Raw genomic sequence first — 19,551 nt, 5'->3', positions numbered from 1 at the left:
TTTAAACTTTGACCGAATTTATAGAAAAAAACATCAAGATTTATGATATCAAACTAGTACCATTAGATTTACCATAGAATATATTTTCATAATGTGCTAATTTTATGTCATAGATGTTGTTACTCTTTTCTATAAAATTGACTGGCACGGATTGTAGGAATTGATTTATTTGGGGACAGAGGGAGTATTATTATATCTAGATGCATAGCAAAATAGATGTACCAAAAAACAAAGCGACTTATAATTTGGAACGGAGGGAGTAGCTACCTGTCCAGGTGTCATTCATCTGTAAAAACAAATATAATAGTCGCATTCTTATATTGGTGACTGTAGTTAATTTTTTTCTACAATGTATGTCTCCTTTGTCGATACAAAGTTGAGCTGAGAGCAGAATACTAAAATAATTTCTTGTAAAAAACATACACATTGTGCAATGTTTTGTCTAGTCCATGATACTGAAACGGTTGTCGCAAACTCGCAATTTTGGAATGACATTGACAGAAGGCCTACTTCATTCCAAGACTTCCCTTATGCCAAACGTGGCTACACTACCACTGGTGCCTTTGGATTCACAAATGCTACCTTGTTGGAGACATCAATCAACTTGGCTCTTACATGAGTGGATTTTTGTTCAGATGGAGAACATGAATGAATGCATATTAAAAAAAATCAGAATTATCGTGGAAAGTAGAGAAGATCAGAAGATGGGGGATATTAATGAATGCATCTTTTTTTTTTTAATCTTAGCTTCAAGAGGCCTCCTGAAAAAAGGTTTGAGTGAGAAATCTTCCCTCTGGTTGATCAACTAAAGCTTCAGATAGCCCTTTCCAGTCTTGTTATAGCCAATCATTTTTGAAGTTTGCAAACTGGTACTGCAATGAATGAAGATATGGGGAGACAAACCAGTCAAGGTTCAAAAATATATGTACTCGGAAAATCTGAACTCAGACATGCTATTGCAAACAAAGTCAAGTTAAATGGAACAGGGTACATGTTGACCTTGATAGGCGCAGTGCATGGAACCGGAGGATACTGCCTCGTATTCTCAGGCTCACAGATTCCAGCACTGATAATGCCCAAACATGAAACAACAGATTGAATGTTGTCCTTTCCCTTTGCAAGGGAAAAGTATTGAGACATTTGTCGCCGTTTGCCGAGCTCCGAAGTCACAAACTCCATTTCACGGTGCCACGGATTCCATAGAGCTGACAACAGCTGGGGGAGACGACAAAGGTCAGCGGCAAGCACTTGGGCGATATCTGGAGTCTGGCGGCTGGAGGAGATCCGAAGATGGCAAAGGGCCAATGTCTAATGGCTAGGGAAATGAAAGGGTGGTTAGGGTGCTTGGCGCCTAGGCGACACACTTCGGCGCTATTCCCTCTGTTCTAAATTATAAGACATTTTAACTTTCTCGAAGAATCAAAGTATCTTAAGTTTGACTAAAATTATAGAAAAAGTTATAAAGATTTATGACATTTTTCTCGAACTAAAGATTTATGGCAGCAAATAGGTATACTATAAAATTTTAATTAATGACAGAATATAATAATACTTATTTTGTATCATAAATTTTATTATTTTATTATATAAATTTAGAAAAAGTTGAGATGCTTTGACTCTCAAATAATTCTAACTTATAATTTAGGATAGAGGGAGTAGCCGGGAAAGGCAATGGCCAAGAGATACATGATAGGGGTAGTTGGCATTTGAGGTTAGAAGTAGGAAGGTTAGATTTTAAGGTTTGAGTGTTCCAATTCGTTTTAGACATGGGAGAGAGCGGTAGACAATAAAAAAATTCATGTTCCAATTGGTTTCGGCATTGAACTCCGTACTATGCTTAGACCTACTCTAACTCGTAGTACATGCACAAGAGAGATTGAGTCCATCGAACTCCCATAAAATGAGTGAGTGATGGACGAAAAAACCTTTCTCTCTTTAATACTACACTAGGTAGCATATCCGTGCATTGCTACGGGACAACTAAACTTTTATACTAAAAACATATAAATCGTACGATAAAGTAACAATACTGTAAGACATTAAACTGACATTTAATCCAAAAAGCAAAGTTTGTGAAATTAACGGTCACTAAAAGCACGGCACCGCAGGCTCACAAACTCTACTATATAGACCTTTCCGTAATACGGCTAAAATAATATTTTATATCGGCAAGAAGTCTTCGATATCCATTTCTTTCATGCGGCTAAGATAATATTTTACCTACTTAAGTGCTCATGCGTTGCTACAGGTATACATAGAATCTCATGACATAGAATTTAACAAAATGAAAATTATTCTAAACACATATCATTTAAAATATTTGATTAAAAGGTCACAACACCTTAAGAATAAGTCACCGTAGATACAAACACAAAATCAAGACCCTAGCCATGCTAAACCCATGCTCGTAAAAAACACTACACAACTTTCACAAGATTTACTTGTGGTGACAATTGTCACATGCCTTGAACTGATCCGTAGTTGTTTATTACATTTGCAATAAACACTTAGAGCCAAAACCCAAAACTTCTAATTAAAGCATCATCTTAAGTTCTAACACATATAATCCCGTCAATACATGGGTGTAAACAAACATGAACTCAGAAATGTAATCCATTCAGAGAGCACGGTAATAATTTGCTCAGACCCACAAGGCGACACACTTTACTTGATAGTCAATAGTTCATACATGAGTTATGACTTACAATGCGAAAATTAAGAAATGTCATCCATCAACCAGGAACAGTAACATTTTGCTCTTCAGAATCCTAGTGAATCTCAACATTTGGACGAAGACAACACAAATGCATATTACGTCATTTAACCCTTCTGCGTTCAGCGACCAACTGCAATAGACTTTGTGATAGGGACCGGTCGCTGCACATTTCTCAGTTAAAACACAGTCTCGGCCTATGCTACAATTATATTGAGGAATCAAGAAATTAAGCCCAAATCATAATTAGAAAATAAGAAATAGAGAAAAGGTAGGGAAAATCAGCATGAGGATTATTAAGTAAAAGATATATAAGAAAAAAATAAATAGGTAAGTATTGTAGCAGGCAAGTCAAAGAAACAATAAAATCAGCTAAGTAGTCCACATAAAAACCAAGCATATGCAGATGAAACCAAAACGCAGCAGTGCTCTACCAATAAAGTCTCAGTGAGACCAAAAAACAAGTACACTGTAGCTGAATTGAGCCTAACAAAATTCACTGTACAGATGCCAACAAGTTTTAAGTGTGTAATTCACAATACTTCTTTTCACAAATGTTCTCACTTATAGCATTTATTATGCGATCCGATAATGCATGGCTTTTTTATGATACTTCTTTTCCCAAGTGCTCCCACTTACAGCATGTCTATTACAATTCAGTGATGCATGCCTTTTTTTCAAGAATACACTAGGAGAGATGCTTATGAATGATTATACAACCAGAGATACAACTTAAAACAAGAGAGCTAAAGCTAAGTTCTAACTTAACCAAGTTCTCCATCCTACTGTAACTGCTCTCTGTTTATATTTAGTTGGCTTTCAGCTTGGATTTGTGTTAACATTCAATGTGTTTTCCCTGGACTTCCATGTTCTACTGATTACAGTGAATACTAACTTAAGTATTCACCTCTTTGACTAACAAGAGTAAGGACTAATTGCATGTTTGGTATTTGTAAATGATTGAATACGGTTCAGATTGAATACGGTTCAGAGTTTGGCACTGACACGTTTCCACCTCTCAACAATTAAGAAATTAAGATGATCCAAAAGTAGCAAAGATATTATGCCATTTCACTACTATACGAAGTACTGACATGTTTCATCCTCCGACACACACTTAAGAAGCAGAGATGTTCACGATACTTACAGGTATTATGGATTCAACAGGTAGCATAGGCACAGATAATTACAAAAAAATGAGATAGAAAGGTGTACCATTCAGGTCTGGCATCGATGAATTTTACTATTCTAGCAACCAGAACCAGCCACAAGAACAGTGAGAACCTGCAAAGTGATAGGCACCACTACATCAGATAAAAACAACTCATGACCTACTGTGATTATAGCCAGGCAAATATCTGTGTTCTTTTTTCTAAAGTTTCCACAAACCTACCACCAGGCAATATTCATAATATAATTGAGTTACTTTAAACAAATTTAATGAACATAGAAAAAAGTCTACTGGACTATGAGAAAATAAAGTCCAGATACTGAGAACTAAATTCTAGCATTTGTGTTCATGTCTATGTGGCTAGATGATTTGTGACTCACATCGGATTATTCAAAAAATAGATAAAGGTCATTCCCACATGCATTTTGTGGTGCAGAGATAACTTTGTGACCATCTCTTGATGTTGCATTGCTAATGAGACACATAGGACATGAATTTTTAAAAACAAACAAATTTAAGCAAATGAAATTTTGGTCCTGTAGGAACAATATTTACATATCTGCTTTGGTGGTAATCTGTCTACACAATGGTCATAGGTTCTACACATGCAGTAATATTTCATAGCAACAAATTGGTGGGAGTTGTTCAAGGGAAAAAAGTGAGGAACTCGCCTTCTATTCTTTGTTGAAGCATAACCAAAGTTCTTCGATTGAACCCCTCTTGCAAATAACTTGTGGTGATCCCCCAAAAGCATGTTTGATAGTATCAATGCCATCGCTCAGTGCATATTCTTTACCATTTGAAACATGTATTCCTCCACTTGACAACATTTCCCGCAACCCATTCAATCCAAATTTACGACAGAGAAAGGACAAAGTTCCATGATGGTATTATGGTTGTAGGCACTACTTTCTCAAAACCATGTTGGTAGAGCGAAGGTGATTTAGGCTAGCCAAGACGCAATGGTTATGGTATAGCTATTTGACTAATCTGTCAAAGACCCAGGTACTAACTGTAACGTTATACTTGAAGTAGTGGTCAAGGGCAATGGTGAAATAATGTAATTCATCCTGAACTACAGGTTCAGAGCAAGTTCCAGGCTTCTCTGAAAAAATGAAACTCCCTATTAAGGTTATGCAGTCATGCAATTCTCAGAAATGTCTACAGAATCGAAGCACAGGTCTGTATCATAAGGGAAAGAATATTACCCCACTGAAGACTGAAGATGAGCAACAGGCGAATTGAGCAGAAAATGACATCACGAAAGACGACATGCAAAGGTAACAATAAAAATCCCATGTACCAGATCCATATGTGTTAACCTGTTAAAACTAAAGACAACATTGTTCATGGCCTAGCAGCAAAAGACAATACGACTTATTAGTCCACTGTGAAAAGAGAAAACAACCCATCAAAAACAGAATGGTTGCAATCACCGACACAGGATAACTGTGGATTCAAATTTTAAGCCAAAAGCTATGTAGTAGTAACACTTACTCAACTGAAGTTAAGAGCCAAGCCTTCAAATAACTTTCAAAAATCAATTTTATCGCAAGTAAATGCTGGAGGATACACATGTTGGTTTCAATTATATAAAGTTAACCATGACCACTGGATGCATGAACAACAATGGTTCATGCGAGTGCATGGCAAATAAAGCTAGTATAATACCCTCAGACTGAAATGAAAAAATTGGCTGGTTAACTAACCTTAAGAACACCCTTGCCAAGATAATCAGGTCCTCCATCCCTCAACTCCAAGGCCTCGTATATTCCTGAGAGGTCAATTGTTCAATGAAAAAAATGTCAAAATTCTGCACATAGATGTCAAACATATGGAATTTGAGGCAACTACAGAAAGTCCATTCCAAACGAAATAGTAGATACTGACATCCCAGAGTACCATATATAATATGAAAAATATTTTCTTTTCTTGTTGCTAACATGTCAAAATGATTAAACATGGCATGGTATCACATATAAATATGTTTCATGATTCATTAGATAAGAATACTTCTGGAGAGGTCTATTGGCTTCACTGCATTCTTTCTGTATTATTCAAAAACAAAATCATGCTTATACTCAATGATTGAAGCAAGGTTCAGAGAAGTCTAACTGAAATTAAATAGATAAATAAATCACATTATCTAAAAAACATTCTAATTAATAGTAGACAGTATAATAGAAGTTGAAAAGTCGACAAAGGCTCTCTTCTGCTTCATTAACATATCCACACGGTAAGCAATTTTCAGATCAGCTAACCTTAGTCGTGCTGGTGATGATTCTGCTGACATGTTTCTAAACACTTTAGGCTCTGCTTTGAGACGAAGTTGATTCTAGAGATCCCGAGCGTAGAAATTTCACATAAAAGTACTTCGATTCGCACATAAAAAAAACAACAGTATTATTTCACATGAAGTACTTTCAATTTGTGCAGTAAAAAACAGAAGGGCGCCGTCCATTGAGGCGGAGAACAGACTCAACAATATACGCATCAATCAAATCTAGCAAAAAAAATCAACCACGCACACATTCAGTCCTAGAAATTTCAACATCACGTGGGTGACTTGTTAATATCCACAACCAACAAACGCACAGTATACATGTCCCTGAGCCACACAGCATGGACTAATCTCACCGCTGAAATTCCTCGACACGCCCAGATCAAGCAAGCCAAGCAGTGGCTGAGGAACAGAGCAACACAAAGCACTCAAAAAATCACAAGGCGGATAGAGAGGAGACAGGCACACGTACCTCGCCTCTCCCTCGGCGGCGGGTTGTGACGACCTCTCGCTAGCGGCCGTGAAGAGGAGGGCGTGCGGCGAGCGAGGATGAGATCCTCGTCGTCTCTCCCTCGGTGGCGGCAGGTGCGGGTCGTTCTCCTTCTCGGCGGACCAGTAGAGATGGCGATGATCGTCGATCTGTTCCGCGGACTGCAGGGCGAGGACGAAGGATGGTGACACGCGATGTCCTGTGTGAGGACACGGGATGGTGGCGGCGGTCGTAGGCAATTCGCGATGGTGGTGACGGGGCTGAGGGATCCAAAAGGAAGGCCAAATCACCACGTGAGTGCAAGGGGGAAGGCAGACCGCCGGAGATTGCGGTGACTGCGGTGATTGTGGGGCGAGCAGCAGGGGATCGCGGTCACAAGGGAAGTCACGGTGGCTATAGGGAAGTCGCGGTCGCAGGGGCGAGCGGTAGGCAGACCGACGCAGCGCTTGCGGGATCGCACGGAGAGGGCAGGAGGGTGAGACAAAGTTTTTGTCGCACCAAAACGATATCTGCTCTTTAGTCTTTTTAGTTATGGGAGATATAGGTGATAGAATTAGTAGCTAAACTAAAATTTAGGTGATTATATTAGTTTTATTATTATTATTATTATTATTATTATTATTATTATTATTATTATTATTATTATTATTAAATGTTGATCTAAAAAGATCTCACTCTACCCCTTTTTCGAGGCCATGCGCATTGCGACCCTACTAATTTGAGTATGTGACTGTCTTATATCTTTCTTAACCCCACAGTAAATGCAGGCAATAGTCACTTGTTTAAGGTGAGTTAATCTCAAGTCAGTTGTCTATACAAGATTAATTTTTTATTGCACCTAGCATTTATTACAGGCCTTCAAATTTATTTGATTTGATTAAAATAAGGTTGGGCCAAGTCGAACTAAATCCAACAAAGATATAACTAAGTCACTATAATTATCATGGATAGATTCAGATTACGGTGCAACAAGTTGTATATCACGTTGCAACACTCCGATATGTTTGCTAGTACCTATTGAAGGGAGAAAGTTTCTCTGTGTCTCCGTTTGTTAGTCTCTCCAGTTTATTCTCACTACTTACTAGGGCTCATTTCTGAAATAGTGATGTCATTTATGACTATTTTTTACCATTATCATATTTTAGCTTTCAATTTTTAAATTTCTATCAATATCATATTTATTTGTCAAGAAAATAGTTAAAATGAAAATATGATGAGTTTTCGATTATCGGGAACCGTTTCCCTATTGTAATTTACCGTTTCGATTGTTTCATCCTGCTCTCTCCATTACTGCGAGCATAAAAATGCTGGCTGATTTTATTGAGAGTAATAATGTATGATGAATTATTAAGGATAAGAAGAGTCTTATTTGATTTCCATTTTTATCCGTGACCGGAAGTTAGAATAACGTAAGTTCAACCATACTACAGAGTTCAATTGAATTCAAAATTATTAAATTATGTATTCAAAATTATTAAATTATATATGACACAATCCATATTTTCGTTACTCCTATAACATCTGAACTCTAAAAATTGTACTGTATACGTACTTTTTTAGACGGTGGAGAAGTACTATGTGGTCCGTCCCTGCCAGCCCAACGAAGCCCTGTCTGTGCACGCTGCACGCACGCACGCGTCCGTCTCACGTCCTGCGCCTTCCAGAAGCTTCCACACCCATCTCCAGACCGGTCTGGCGGTCTCGTCGCCTCCTCCATCCAGACGCTTCCTTCTTCCCCTTTTCTCTCCCCCTCCCCTCTCTCCTCCCCCGTACCAAACAAACCTCACCGAGTCGCAACGACAGAGAGAACGCGAACGCCCAAACGAGAGCGAGTCTCCGGCGGTTACGAAGAGCGCGGGCACGCCAGAGCGGCGAAGCGCGAAGGAAGGAAGCAAGCAGCAACGGCAGCCATGGGGCTTGACTACTACAAGATCCTGGGCGTCGACAAGGGCGCCACCGACGACGACCTCAAGAAGGCCTACCGCAAGCTCGCCATGAAGTGGCACCCCGACAAGAACCCCAACAACAAGAAGGAGGCCGAGAACAAGTTCAAGCAGATCTCGGAGGCGTACGAGGTAAGTGGGCGTCCGGAAGAGATCGACGCCGGATTCGTCTCCGCAGCCTGCCCAATCGAGCTCGGCAATGTCGTGACGAGCTCTGACTCTCTGTGTTCGTGCAGGTGCTGAGCGACCCGCAGAAGCGCGCGGTGTACGACCAGTACGGCGAGGAGGGGCTCAAGGGGCAGGTGCCGCCGCCAGGCGCCGGCGGGGCGGGCCCCGGCGGCGCGACCTTCTTCTCCACGGGCGGCGACGGGCCGACGGTGTTCCGGTTCAACCCGCGCAACGCGGAGGACATCTTTGCCGAGTTCTTCGGCGGCTCCAGCCCCTTCGGCGGTATGGGCGGCGGTGGCATGGGCGGCAGCGGCATGGGGGGTGGGATGCCCGGCATGCGGACTGGCGGGACGAGGTTCTCCTCGTCCATCTTCGGGGACGATATATTCGGCTCTGCGTTCGGCGGCGGCCCGGACGGGCACGGCATGCACACCGGCGGGCGGCCCGTGAAGGCGCCGGCCATCGAGCGGAAGTTGCCGTGCAGCCTGGAGGAGCTGTACAAGGGCACCACAAAGAAGATGAAGATTTCCAGGGAAATTGCTGACGCCAGTGGGTAAGTGCCTGCCTTCTGTCTCAGCATTGTTTATTTACTGTTGTTGCTTAATAAGTACTCCCTCCGTTTTCCAATTTAACTGCACATCTGGAATTCAATTTTTTTTCCATATTAATCGATCATACAGCGGACAGATGTAGGTACAGGCCCGGAGGTAACAGAATTAAAAAAGAACGAGAAACAGATTTTGCGGGTCTTCTGTCCACTCGTTTATTGATTTGTCAATAAAAAAAAAGGAAAACGGACGTCGAGCCTTATCTTATCCCTCCGTCTAGATGGTTCTCATGGAGTCTACGCACTCATCGCATAGCCGCTAGACCTGTTCATCTTCCCGTCTCCTTGCACTCCAAGCGCAGGAAGCCCGGTCCTTCCCTTCCCTTCTCTTCTAGAGATACGGATCCAAGTCTCAGCTCCGGCCGGTGGGAGCCCCGGCCTAGCCGCCACGGGCAACACGAGCTCGTCCACAGGGTCACGAGAATAGGGGCTTGGCGTGGATACGGACGCCGGCGCAGCCGAGGCGCGACTGGTGCTCGACGCACAAGCTCGTCCCCGTCGGGAGCCACCGCAACACAGCGGGTGCGCGAGGGCGGCGCGAGCTGGTCCCCGTCGGCGTGGAAGACGGTGGCGGGGCCTGACCGCCGTTGCGGCCGGAGCACGCTCGCGAGGAGGTGATGAGGTGGCGGCAGCGAGCGCCCGAGGTCGGCCGCGGCTGTAGTGTCGTGTGTCGGGCGAGCTCGAATGAGGCGGCAGCTTGGTAGTGACGGGATGCAGCCCCGAACCTTCGAAAGGTTGAGTTCGGGAACCTAGAGAGGGCGTGAGATTGGGAATCAGACTGAACTTCCTAGGGGTATTATTGTAATTTTACATGTCTCCTTGGTATTCGTGCCTGCGCCAGATGTGCAAATAAAATGGGACGGAGGGAGTATTTGAAATTGAACTTCAATGCAATAGATAGATAGACGACGCCTTAAAATTGTTTGGGTTAACCGGATGAACTGATCTTTATCGGATTTAAGTTTGGTATTTCTGCTGTTGAGTTCAAAGCTGAACTTGAATGTATGTGTAGTAGACGCCTCCGTTCAATTTAGTGATACTTATTATCTATCCAATCCATCCACCCTCGGATACTCCGTACGTCCCAAAAATGAGTTCAATTCTAGATTTGAATCATGTTAAGCTTTCTTAAATTTGACACCTGTCAATTTTTCATTGTTGATTGATGGTGTGTTCAGCTAAACCAACTTTCATCTAACCATTGCAGTAGTGGTTAGAGGCCACGTGGGAAGCTTGTCAGTTTTTGGATTGTGGGGATCGGGAAGGACCAGTTCTTGCTAGTTTCCACCTGCCATCGTAGGAGGGTGGATCAACGTCCGACTACGTATGTTTTGAGCTTTATTACTGCTTTAGCATCGGTAGCTCACTCATCTTGCATTTGCCATTTGGATGTGTCAACTTGTTTGGTCCGTCAGGTGTCAGTCCACGAGCTAGCTCCAAAACCACAAAACAAGAAAGCTGAGCTCCATTTGCAGCTTGTGTGCTGACCACTGCTACCCTCTGTGTGTGTGCAGGAAGACAATCCCTGTGGAAGAGATCCTAACGATCGACGTGAAGCCCGGGTGGAAGAAGGGCACCAAGATCACCTTCCCAGAGAAGGGCAACGAGACACCCAACACGATCCCGGCGGACCTTGTCTTCATCATCGACGAGAAGCCGCACCCGGTGTTCACCCGCGACGGCAACGACCTGGTGGTGACCCAGAAGATCCCTCTGGCGGAAGCCCTGACGGGGTACAATGCACACGTGACGACGCTGGACGGGCGCAGCCTGACGGTGCCGATCAGCTCCGTGATCCACCCGGGGTACGAGGAGGTGGTGCGCGGGGAGGGCATGCCCATCCCCAAGGACCCGTCCAGGAAGGGCAACCTCCGGATCAAGTTCGACATCAAGTTCCCGGCAAGGCTCACGTCGGACCAGAAGGCCGGCGTCAAGAGGCTGCTCGGGCAGTAGAGCGCGTTGTGTTCTGTTATGCTGTGTATCGGACTTTTTCATGCTGGTTGATCTTGAACCGGAGGATGCTGCCATTTGCAGCGTCCGCAACGACGACGACGAGGCCACCAAGTGTTAGAGTACAGAACAGCTAGTGTTGTTATATGGTTGAGAACGTGAGATGCATAGCATAGGATTCCTTGTGTAATCTTCCAGATGGGTGGTTGTCTGTTCACCGGTCCATGTCGTTGCAGCTTTGCAAAGGGTGGGATGGAATAATTGTTGAGCACATACACGTACATTCTCTGTATTTAAGGGATTTAGTGTAAGGAATAGTTATCGGCACCATCAATTGTATTCCCTCCATAAAAAAGAACGGAATTCTAGATTTAAGATGAGTTAAACATTCTTAATTTTTGATAAAATTTATGGTACATGTCTCCAAATAGGTTTACTATAAAAATGCATTCCATTAACTAATGCAATGACCTTTTAGTATAATAAATGTTAGTGTTTTTTTACTGATTTGAGTAAATTTTAAATTCTGTCCCAAGTGCATATCTCGCACTGAGTCAAACATCAGTTTGACTAGACTCTTGAAAAAATAATATTAACATTAGTATCATAAAATAAGTTTATTACTACTCATATGAATGACAGCGCTATTCTACACCCGCTATTCTACATCATGAGACAAACAGCCCACCGCCTCCACCATAATCGACTGCATCAACTGAACCACCCGATCCGGCTACACCAACTAGCCACCCCGCCTCCCCCGTCCACCCAAATCACAGAAATAATCCTGACTTCCCCCGACAGCCTCGCGGACCACATCGGCGCCGTCCCAACCCCATATACCACATCGGCCCCGCCCCCACCCCACCCATCACCACTAGCGGCGCCCCCTCCCTCCCCCACCCCACCGATCACCTCGCGCCGCTCCCAAGTCTCTGTGCGCCCCCACCCCCCAACAACCTCATCGCAGTCCCCTCCCCCGCCGCCCCAAAGCCTCCGTGCTGGAACAACAGGCGTCCTGTAACTGCTCTGTTCAGCGAGAAGCACAACCCCGGCAGCTACTTCGAATTCCACAACCTCGGCCTCCGGCTGCATAGCGCCCTCTACGTGCAGCACAGGCTGGGGGCGAGCCTAACTTGCTGCTGGACCCCAACACGTTCAGTGAGGACGGATGTCGCTCGGCATGAGCGACGACGGCGAACACTTGTGTAGGGTCGAGATGACGGACTAGAGGGGGGTGAATAGTCCTTTTTAAAAATAATCATACCGGCTAACCGAAACAAATGCGAAATTATAATTATCGGTCTAGCTAAAACTACATCCTTCTATCTAAGTTCTCAAGCACCTTATAAAGATCCTAAATAGACAACAAAGGTGTCGGGCTAGCTAGTGCTCACCTAACCAATTCTAGCTTGCAAGGTCACACAAACCTATGCAACTAGTACTTCAACCAAACCGGGAAGCACATACACAATCTAGTGATGCAAAGCGCACAAAGCCTAAGCTCACTAACAATGCTCAATAACAAGGCTACATAAGCCAAATTCGAGAGCTCAAATTACTTAGCTACACAAACTAAGCAATATGACTAATAAGGTTACTCAAACCAAATTAGTCACGCAAGGAAGCTACTTCTATGCTACACAAGCAAAAAAGCAACTAGCAAGTTACTAAAGCTAAACTAGTCACAAGAGCAACTACACAAGCACAATATATGAAATGTAAATACAAGCTTGTGTTGCGCGGAATGCAAACCACCGAGAAGATTTTCTCTTTCTTTCGCCCTTTGTCATCTTCTTCTTGAAGCCAAGACCACTCATGTCACCAAACTTTCTTTGATTTGTCAACATATGCTCAAGGGTGACTTTTGAGGTGTAGCACATCTCTATCTTGTTGCTCAATTTCTTCACTTCTCTTTTGAGCTATTGTTCTCCTTCAAAAGGTTAGTCTCACAAGACATAGAAGTAGAGCAAGCATCTATATTTGAAGAGCATAGCATATCTAATAAATCATCACAAGAGATTGATGCATGCTTCTTTCCTACATCACAAGAGTTAGTCACATGTTGCAATTGATCACTTGACTTATGTGATGAGCTCTCATTCTTTTTAAGTTTCTTTGAAAATATTTTAATGAGAGAAGCATGTTGTTCTAATAATTCTTCATGAGATGTAAGTAGTGTCTCATGAGTCAATTTTAGCTCACCAAGTTAAGATTTAAGAACATCAAGTAAGTGCTTATGTTCTTCACATAAGTTCTTTAGAAATGAGTTTTCATTTTCTAATTTCAATGTTTTAGCTTTCTCAGTTTTAAGACATTGTCATGCTAGCAAGTCTACTCACAAGCTCATCATATGAATCAACATGATCAACCACATTAGTATTAGATACTTTAGTGTCACCTTGTGACATGAAGCAATGTGGTGATGTAGGACAGCTTGTAGTAGCAATGTCTTCTAGGCATGATCCATCATCATCACCATCAAGTATGCATGAGATAGTATCATCATTTGCAACTGTTTACACCAAAATTTGGGGAGAGAAAACGCGAGAACTCGAAGCTTCCAAAATTATGTCGATCAAGGAATCGATTGCATAAGGATAGATATCAGTTGATTCAAATACGACTCTGGAATTGGATCTCTTTGGATGACATCAACAGATAGCGATGATGAGCTACGGTTGGCACCAGGAAATTGCATATCGGACTCTACAAAAAGGGAAAGATTAGGGTCCAAGTTATCTTAAATTAGGAATGTTTTCTTCTGTACCAAAGATTGTGATAAGTCATACTCAAGTAGGATTTATGTTTAGGCTCCGGGTATAAATATCGGACCCCGGCTATTGTAAGAGGACACACAATCAATCAAATATAAGTTACTTTTTTTGGCTTCGGCCACCCCTTAGGAGTAGGAGTAGAGTAGATCTTGGTGAGTTCTTCAGCGAGTAGGGATACATCGGTCCGGCCGACCTCCGGCTTGTCTGTAAGTACCGTTATGGCTTATACTTCTGTTCATACAGCTGCAACAATTCGGCCGACCTCCACTGCGACTCTAGTATAAGCTAGTTATCGACTCTTGTTTAGTTCAAGTACGGTTGCATCGATCCAGTCGACCTCCACTGCTCGAACTAGATTAAGGTAAGTTATCGGCTCTATCTAAGGGTGGCGTCCTTCAGATAGATTCATTAAGTTACCGATATTGCTTATTGCTTTCATTATTTATTTAATTACAGCAATATCACTTCACTCGATTGGGATTGATCTAGATCGGCCTTATATCCTGTTTAACCCATCGTTTGTTAATCTAAACTGATCTAATCTGCATCTTAAACGATGCGTTATGTTTTATCGGTTGTTTTATGTCAATCTTGATCATGCATAGTATGCGGTTAATGCATGTCTGGTCTTGAATAGATCTATTAGCTAATGAAAACTATTACATGGCCTGTGTGATTCTACCTCATACCTCACTGTTAGCACCGTGGAGTGGGGATCGTTATTTGGTAGATCTGTTCCTGATAGGGCATGACCTTAACTGTGCACTATGCCTAAATTGGCTATTTTATATTAGGCGATATCGAGTGCTTTCACATATGCAGTTCACGTCATAAGACCGTTGAAGTAAAGATAGGTTGAAAGATATGTTAGCCCCATGATCTTATTATTGTATTACGGCCTACATGATTCTGCCTCATGCCCCACTGATATTAGTAATAAGTCAGGGTCGTCGAATTTATCACTATTTCTACGGCCTACATGATTCTGCCTCATGCCCCACTAGTCATAACGATAGATGAGATCTAATATGTTCATTAGATTTATCTTTATTAAATGGTTAAATGATGATGAGCTGCTTCTTTTATATAAAAAGGGATTCGATTACTTGCAGTCATTAGCTTAGCATAAACTTATTATTGTTGATATCCTATTGCCATTGATTAATATTTGTCTAAATAATGAGATTAATCCTGAATGATAACCGACCTTCCTTTCATAATTCCATGAACTTTAACTGATTTATTTTTATGTGTATGCTGGAATCGACTATTTAGTCGATATCCTTCCACATCGGCTCTTAGAGCCACACATTCGGGACTGTCTGTCAATACCAACATGTTCCGCCTTAAATTACTAATTAACTTTCTCTCCTTGTCAATTGTAGGGTCAAATTGACTGGCACGTCTCGGGAGGAGTATGCAGGATCGACCATCCCTGCATTGAAGCCAGGCGGATCTATAGCTCCATCGAGCATACCCTTCTAGCTTGCTCTTGTGCCCTCAGCACGGGACGAAATTTCATGCCGACACACATTCTGGCACACCCGGTGGGACCCCATAATCATCATAGCGGTTCACAACAACAATGACATCCTTATGGTACATTATGAAGACCTACCTGATGGAGATAAAGATGTCATCGACAAAGCTATAGAAGAATTTTAGAACAAGTGTTTGTTGTCCTACACCAAAACACGTGATAATACAATTGTTTAGAAATATCCACTACCAAGAGTTTTATTGCACGGATAGACAGATGCAGATGAAACTGAAGACAGATGTTTTTTCACGGAAGCTGTAAACAAATCTATTCGTAATGCCATATCAAGCCATAATGAAGCTTTCTTGGATACATTCCACAACGCCATGAAAGAGGTGTTTAATGGGTTTCCAATTGATCAGATTAGGCTGACTTATTACAATATTCCACATCCGTCGACCTAGGGGACTAATCAATTCGGTACCAGCCATCAAGAAGCAGCACCAGCTGGTAATGATGATGTCCAGATAGTTCAGAGTTCATCTGAACAAGCTCAAGGTGTTTCTATAAATCAGATACAGTATAATCCTAGATCATCAGTGTAACATGTTGAAAGGTCCTTGTTGGTTTTGATAATTGAGTGATAACCTAAGTGGACTAATTGTGTTTATGTGAGATACATAGGTGATTAGTCCACAGGTACATGTGTGTGAGCAACATATGCCATGAAGGTGAAAATGGCTTGGAGATGTTGCAAAGCTCACACATGTGATGATGAAGGAGCTTATTGCACATGAGACATGACATTGAGTCATGTGATCAAGGTGGAGAAGATCAAGACATGACTTGGCTTGATGGACCGGTTGCAAGCGTGAAGGGCAAGTCGAAGGCTTTGGAGTGATGGACCGCGTGGCGGTGAAGCTTGAGCAAGACTTGGCGCCGATGGACGATGGCAACGGTGAAGAGCAAGTGGAGTCAAGATCGATGAACTAATATGATCATGTGATGATATGAAGTGGATCATATCATTGTTGATCGTGTTGGTGCATGTGTTGCATCGACATTGAAGGAGATGGAATGGAATGCGCAAGGCAAAGGTATAACCTAGGGCATTTCATTTCACCGGTCATAGGTGTGTAGAGAAGTTTATGACCGGGTTTAGGATAGATGGCCGTACTATCAAGAGGGGCAAACTTGTTTGCATATCGGTCATCTAGTGCCACTCGAGTGATCTAACTTTGCATTGTCGCTAGGATCGAGTGGCGTGGCAAGTTGAGTGGCTAACATCCTTTGGGAAATGATTGTGAAAAGCTAACACACATGCACATGGTGATGTACACTTGGTGGTGTTGGCACATTTACAAAGGAGGTGGTGTTTGCAGCGTTGAGATGGGATTCGGCGCTTTCGAGAAAATGGAATGCCTATTTTCTATTATGCCGGATGCAAATTCTTGTGGTTGGCACATTGGACCAAGGGTGAAGAAGATAGAGGAGAAAGGAATTCGGTCTCACTGTTTAACAGTGACCGGACGCTGAGTCCAAAATGACCGAACGCTGAGGGTCCAGCGTCCGGTCAGTTGAAGTGCTGCGTTCGGTCGGCAGACGACCGTTGGGATCGGAAGATGACCATTGAACGCAGGGGACACGTGGCGAGTATCGCGTGACCGGACGCTGAGGTCCAGCGTCCGGTCGATCGGACCGGAGCGTCTGGTCGGCCCGAGTTTTGCCCAGTGAAGGGGTAACGGCTCTATTTGCCCATGGGGTTATAAATAGAGGCCATGGCCGGCCTTGGGCCGGCAGCTGAGCACACTAGAGCCTTGGTGGCTTGTGTAGTAGTGCTTGGGAGCCCTCCATCTCACACATACATGATAGTGTTCATCCGATAGTGTGAGAGAGCGATTCTAGTGCGATTGCATCGTGAGGTTGCATCGAGTGGCACTAGGTGATCGTGTTGCAAGCTAGTGGTGCTTGTTACTCTTGGAGGTTGCCACCTCCTAGACGGCTTGGTGGTGGTCTCCGTCGAAGCCCGCAAGAAGATTGTGCGGAGCTCCAGAGAAGAGCTTGTGAGGGGTACTTGTGCTCGCCCCGCGGGAGCCACGAAGAGCAACTCTAGTAAAGCGTGTCATTGAGCTACCCTCACTCAAGGGGTAGGTTCTTGCGGCGCCCGACGTGCGGGCTTAGCGGGTGATGCTAATTAGCCGCCGAACCACCAAGTGAGCGGTCGACACAACGGGGACTAGCGTGTTGGCAAACACGTGAACCTCGGGAGAAAAATCATCGTGTCAACCTTATTCTTCCCGTTGGTTTGCATCCCCATTACACAAGCTTGCAATTACTTTTATACATATTAAGCTTGTGTAGTTGCTCTAGTAATTAGATAGCTTGTGTAGCTTGCTAATTACCTTCTTGCTTGTGTAGCATAGAAGTAGCTCCCTTGCGTGACTAATTTGGTTTTAGTAACCTTGTTAGTCACATTGCTTAGTTTATGTAACTAAGTATTTGCGCTCTCTAATTAGGCATTGGTTGCCTTGTTATTGAGCATTGCTAGTGAGCTTAGTTAGCTTTGTGCTTTTGCTTACTAGCATGTGTAGGAGCTCCCTTGTCGCTTAAAGTACTAGTGGCATAGGTTTGTGTAACCTTGCTCCTAGAATTGTTTAGGAGAGCTCTAGCTAGCCCGGCACCTTTGTTGCATAATTGTTATCTTTGCAAGGTGCTAGTGAACATATATAGTGGGGTATAGTCTTGGCTAGACCGATAGTTTTAATTCCGCATTTGTATCGGTTAGCCGACGCGATTAAGTTTTAGAAAAGACTATTCACCCCCCTCTAGTCGCCATCTCGCCCCTTCACATGTGCAACAGCCGGCGGGGCAAAGTCAGAACCAGATGATTAATTTTGGCACATCAGGCTACATACCATCGTTGGCTCAAAAAATAACACAATCAATTCAAAGGATCCATAGAGATATAGATCCTAACATCTATAACCAAAGACTCCAAACAGCAAACCAGCAAAGAACCCAGCAGATAGAGATTCCACAGGGGTATCATTATGGCATAGATTATAATACACTTCACATGAATCTAAGTTTAGGTATCAAGGCACACGAGATTTCAATCCATAGATGGGTCAGCAAGTACAGAGAAATCCAAATTCACATGCTAACGAGTTGTTGCTAAAGGTGACCAAGATGATGAAGAACCAGTTCGGTTTGAATCCAAAAGGCTGACCTTCTCGTACAAATGCCCATATCTAAAATGGTATAATTTGGTCACTCTTCCTACAAATTACAAGCTCTCAGAGTTTGCTAAGTTCACTGGCTAAGACAGCATAAGCACAATAGAGCATGCCAGTTGGTATCTTACACAGTTGGGCGAAGCATCTGTTGAAGAGGACCATCGAGTTTGTTTCTTCTTCTTGTCCTTGTCAGGGCCAGCCTTCACTTGGTTTTCATCACTATCAGTCAACTCCATTGCCAATTGGGCTGACCTAAAAAAGAAATTTCATACATATTTTTATACTGGGACTAGAGAAAAGAAGATTACCGATTTGATAACTATAAGGCAGAAAACTAACAAATCGAGCACTGAGTTTCTTCAGAGGTTCCAAGAGACTAGAAATTTATGCTTCTCATTAAACTTGGTTGATGATCAGCTAGCTGCTTTGGCCGTTCAAGGAATGCTGCCAACATGGAAAGAAAAACTACTGGGACAAGAATTTGACAACCTGGGTCAATTGGCTCAATAAGTGGCAGCGCTCAAGAGCCAATTCTAGAGTATGCGCAGAGATACCCGATTCTAGAATAGTACCATAGTGGCCGAGGCTTATAATCCATATTCAGTTGATGATGGCTATGAAGATGAGGAAGAAGAGGTTGTCACGGCTGAATGGAATTGGGGCAAAAAGATAGTAATAGTGCCAAATCCTTGGGGAAGAGGAGTCAAGGAGAGCTATGACTTTGACATCACAAAA

General features: G+C 43.0%; 1 protein-coding gene across 1 annotated transcript; it reads left to right on the top strand.

The window, feature by feature from the left end:
* Window positions 1–8,383: 8,383 nt before the first annotated feature.
* On the top strand, window positions 8,384–11,620 carry LOC136516776 (uncharacterized). Its single transcript, XM_066510258.1, has 3 exons — window positions 8,384–8,730; window positions 8,835–9,319; window positions 10,888–11,620. Exons 1-3 carry the CDS (start codon window positions 8,566–8,568, stop codon window positions 11,324–11,326), a joined length of 1,089 nt encoding a protein of 362 aa, XP_066366355.1. The 5' UTR covers window positions 8,384–8,565; the 3' UTR covers window positions 11,327–11,620.
* Window positions 11,621–19,551: the final 7,931 nt, after the last annotated feature.

The sequence above is a fragment of the Miscanthus floridulus genome, chromosome 17 (genome assembly GCF_019320115.1).
Source record: "Miscanthus floridulus cultivar M001 chromosome 17, ASM1932011v1, whole genome shotgun sequence".
Classification (NCBI taxonomy): domain Eukaryota; kingdom Viridiplantae; phylum Streptophyta; class Magnoliopsida; order Poales; family Poaceae; genus Miscanthus; species Miscanthus floridulus.
The sequence above is the reverse complement of the archived record's forward strand: the minus strand, read 5'-3'. Positions and strand labels throughout refer to the sequence as shown.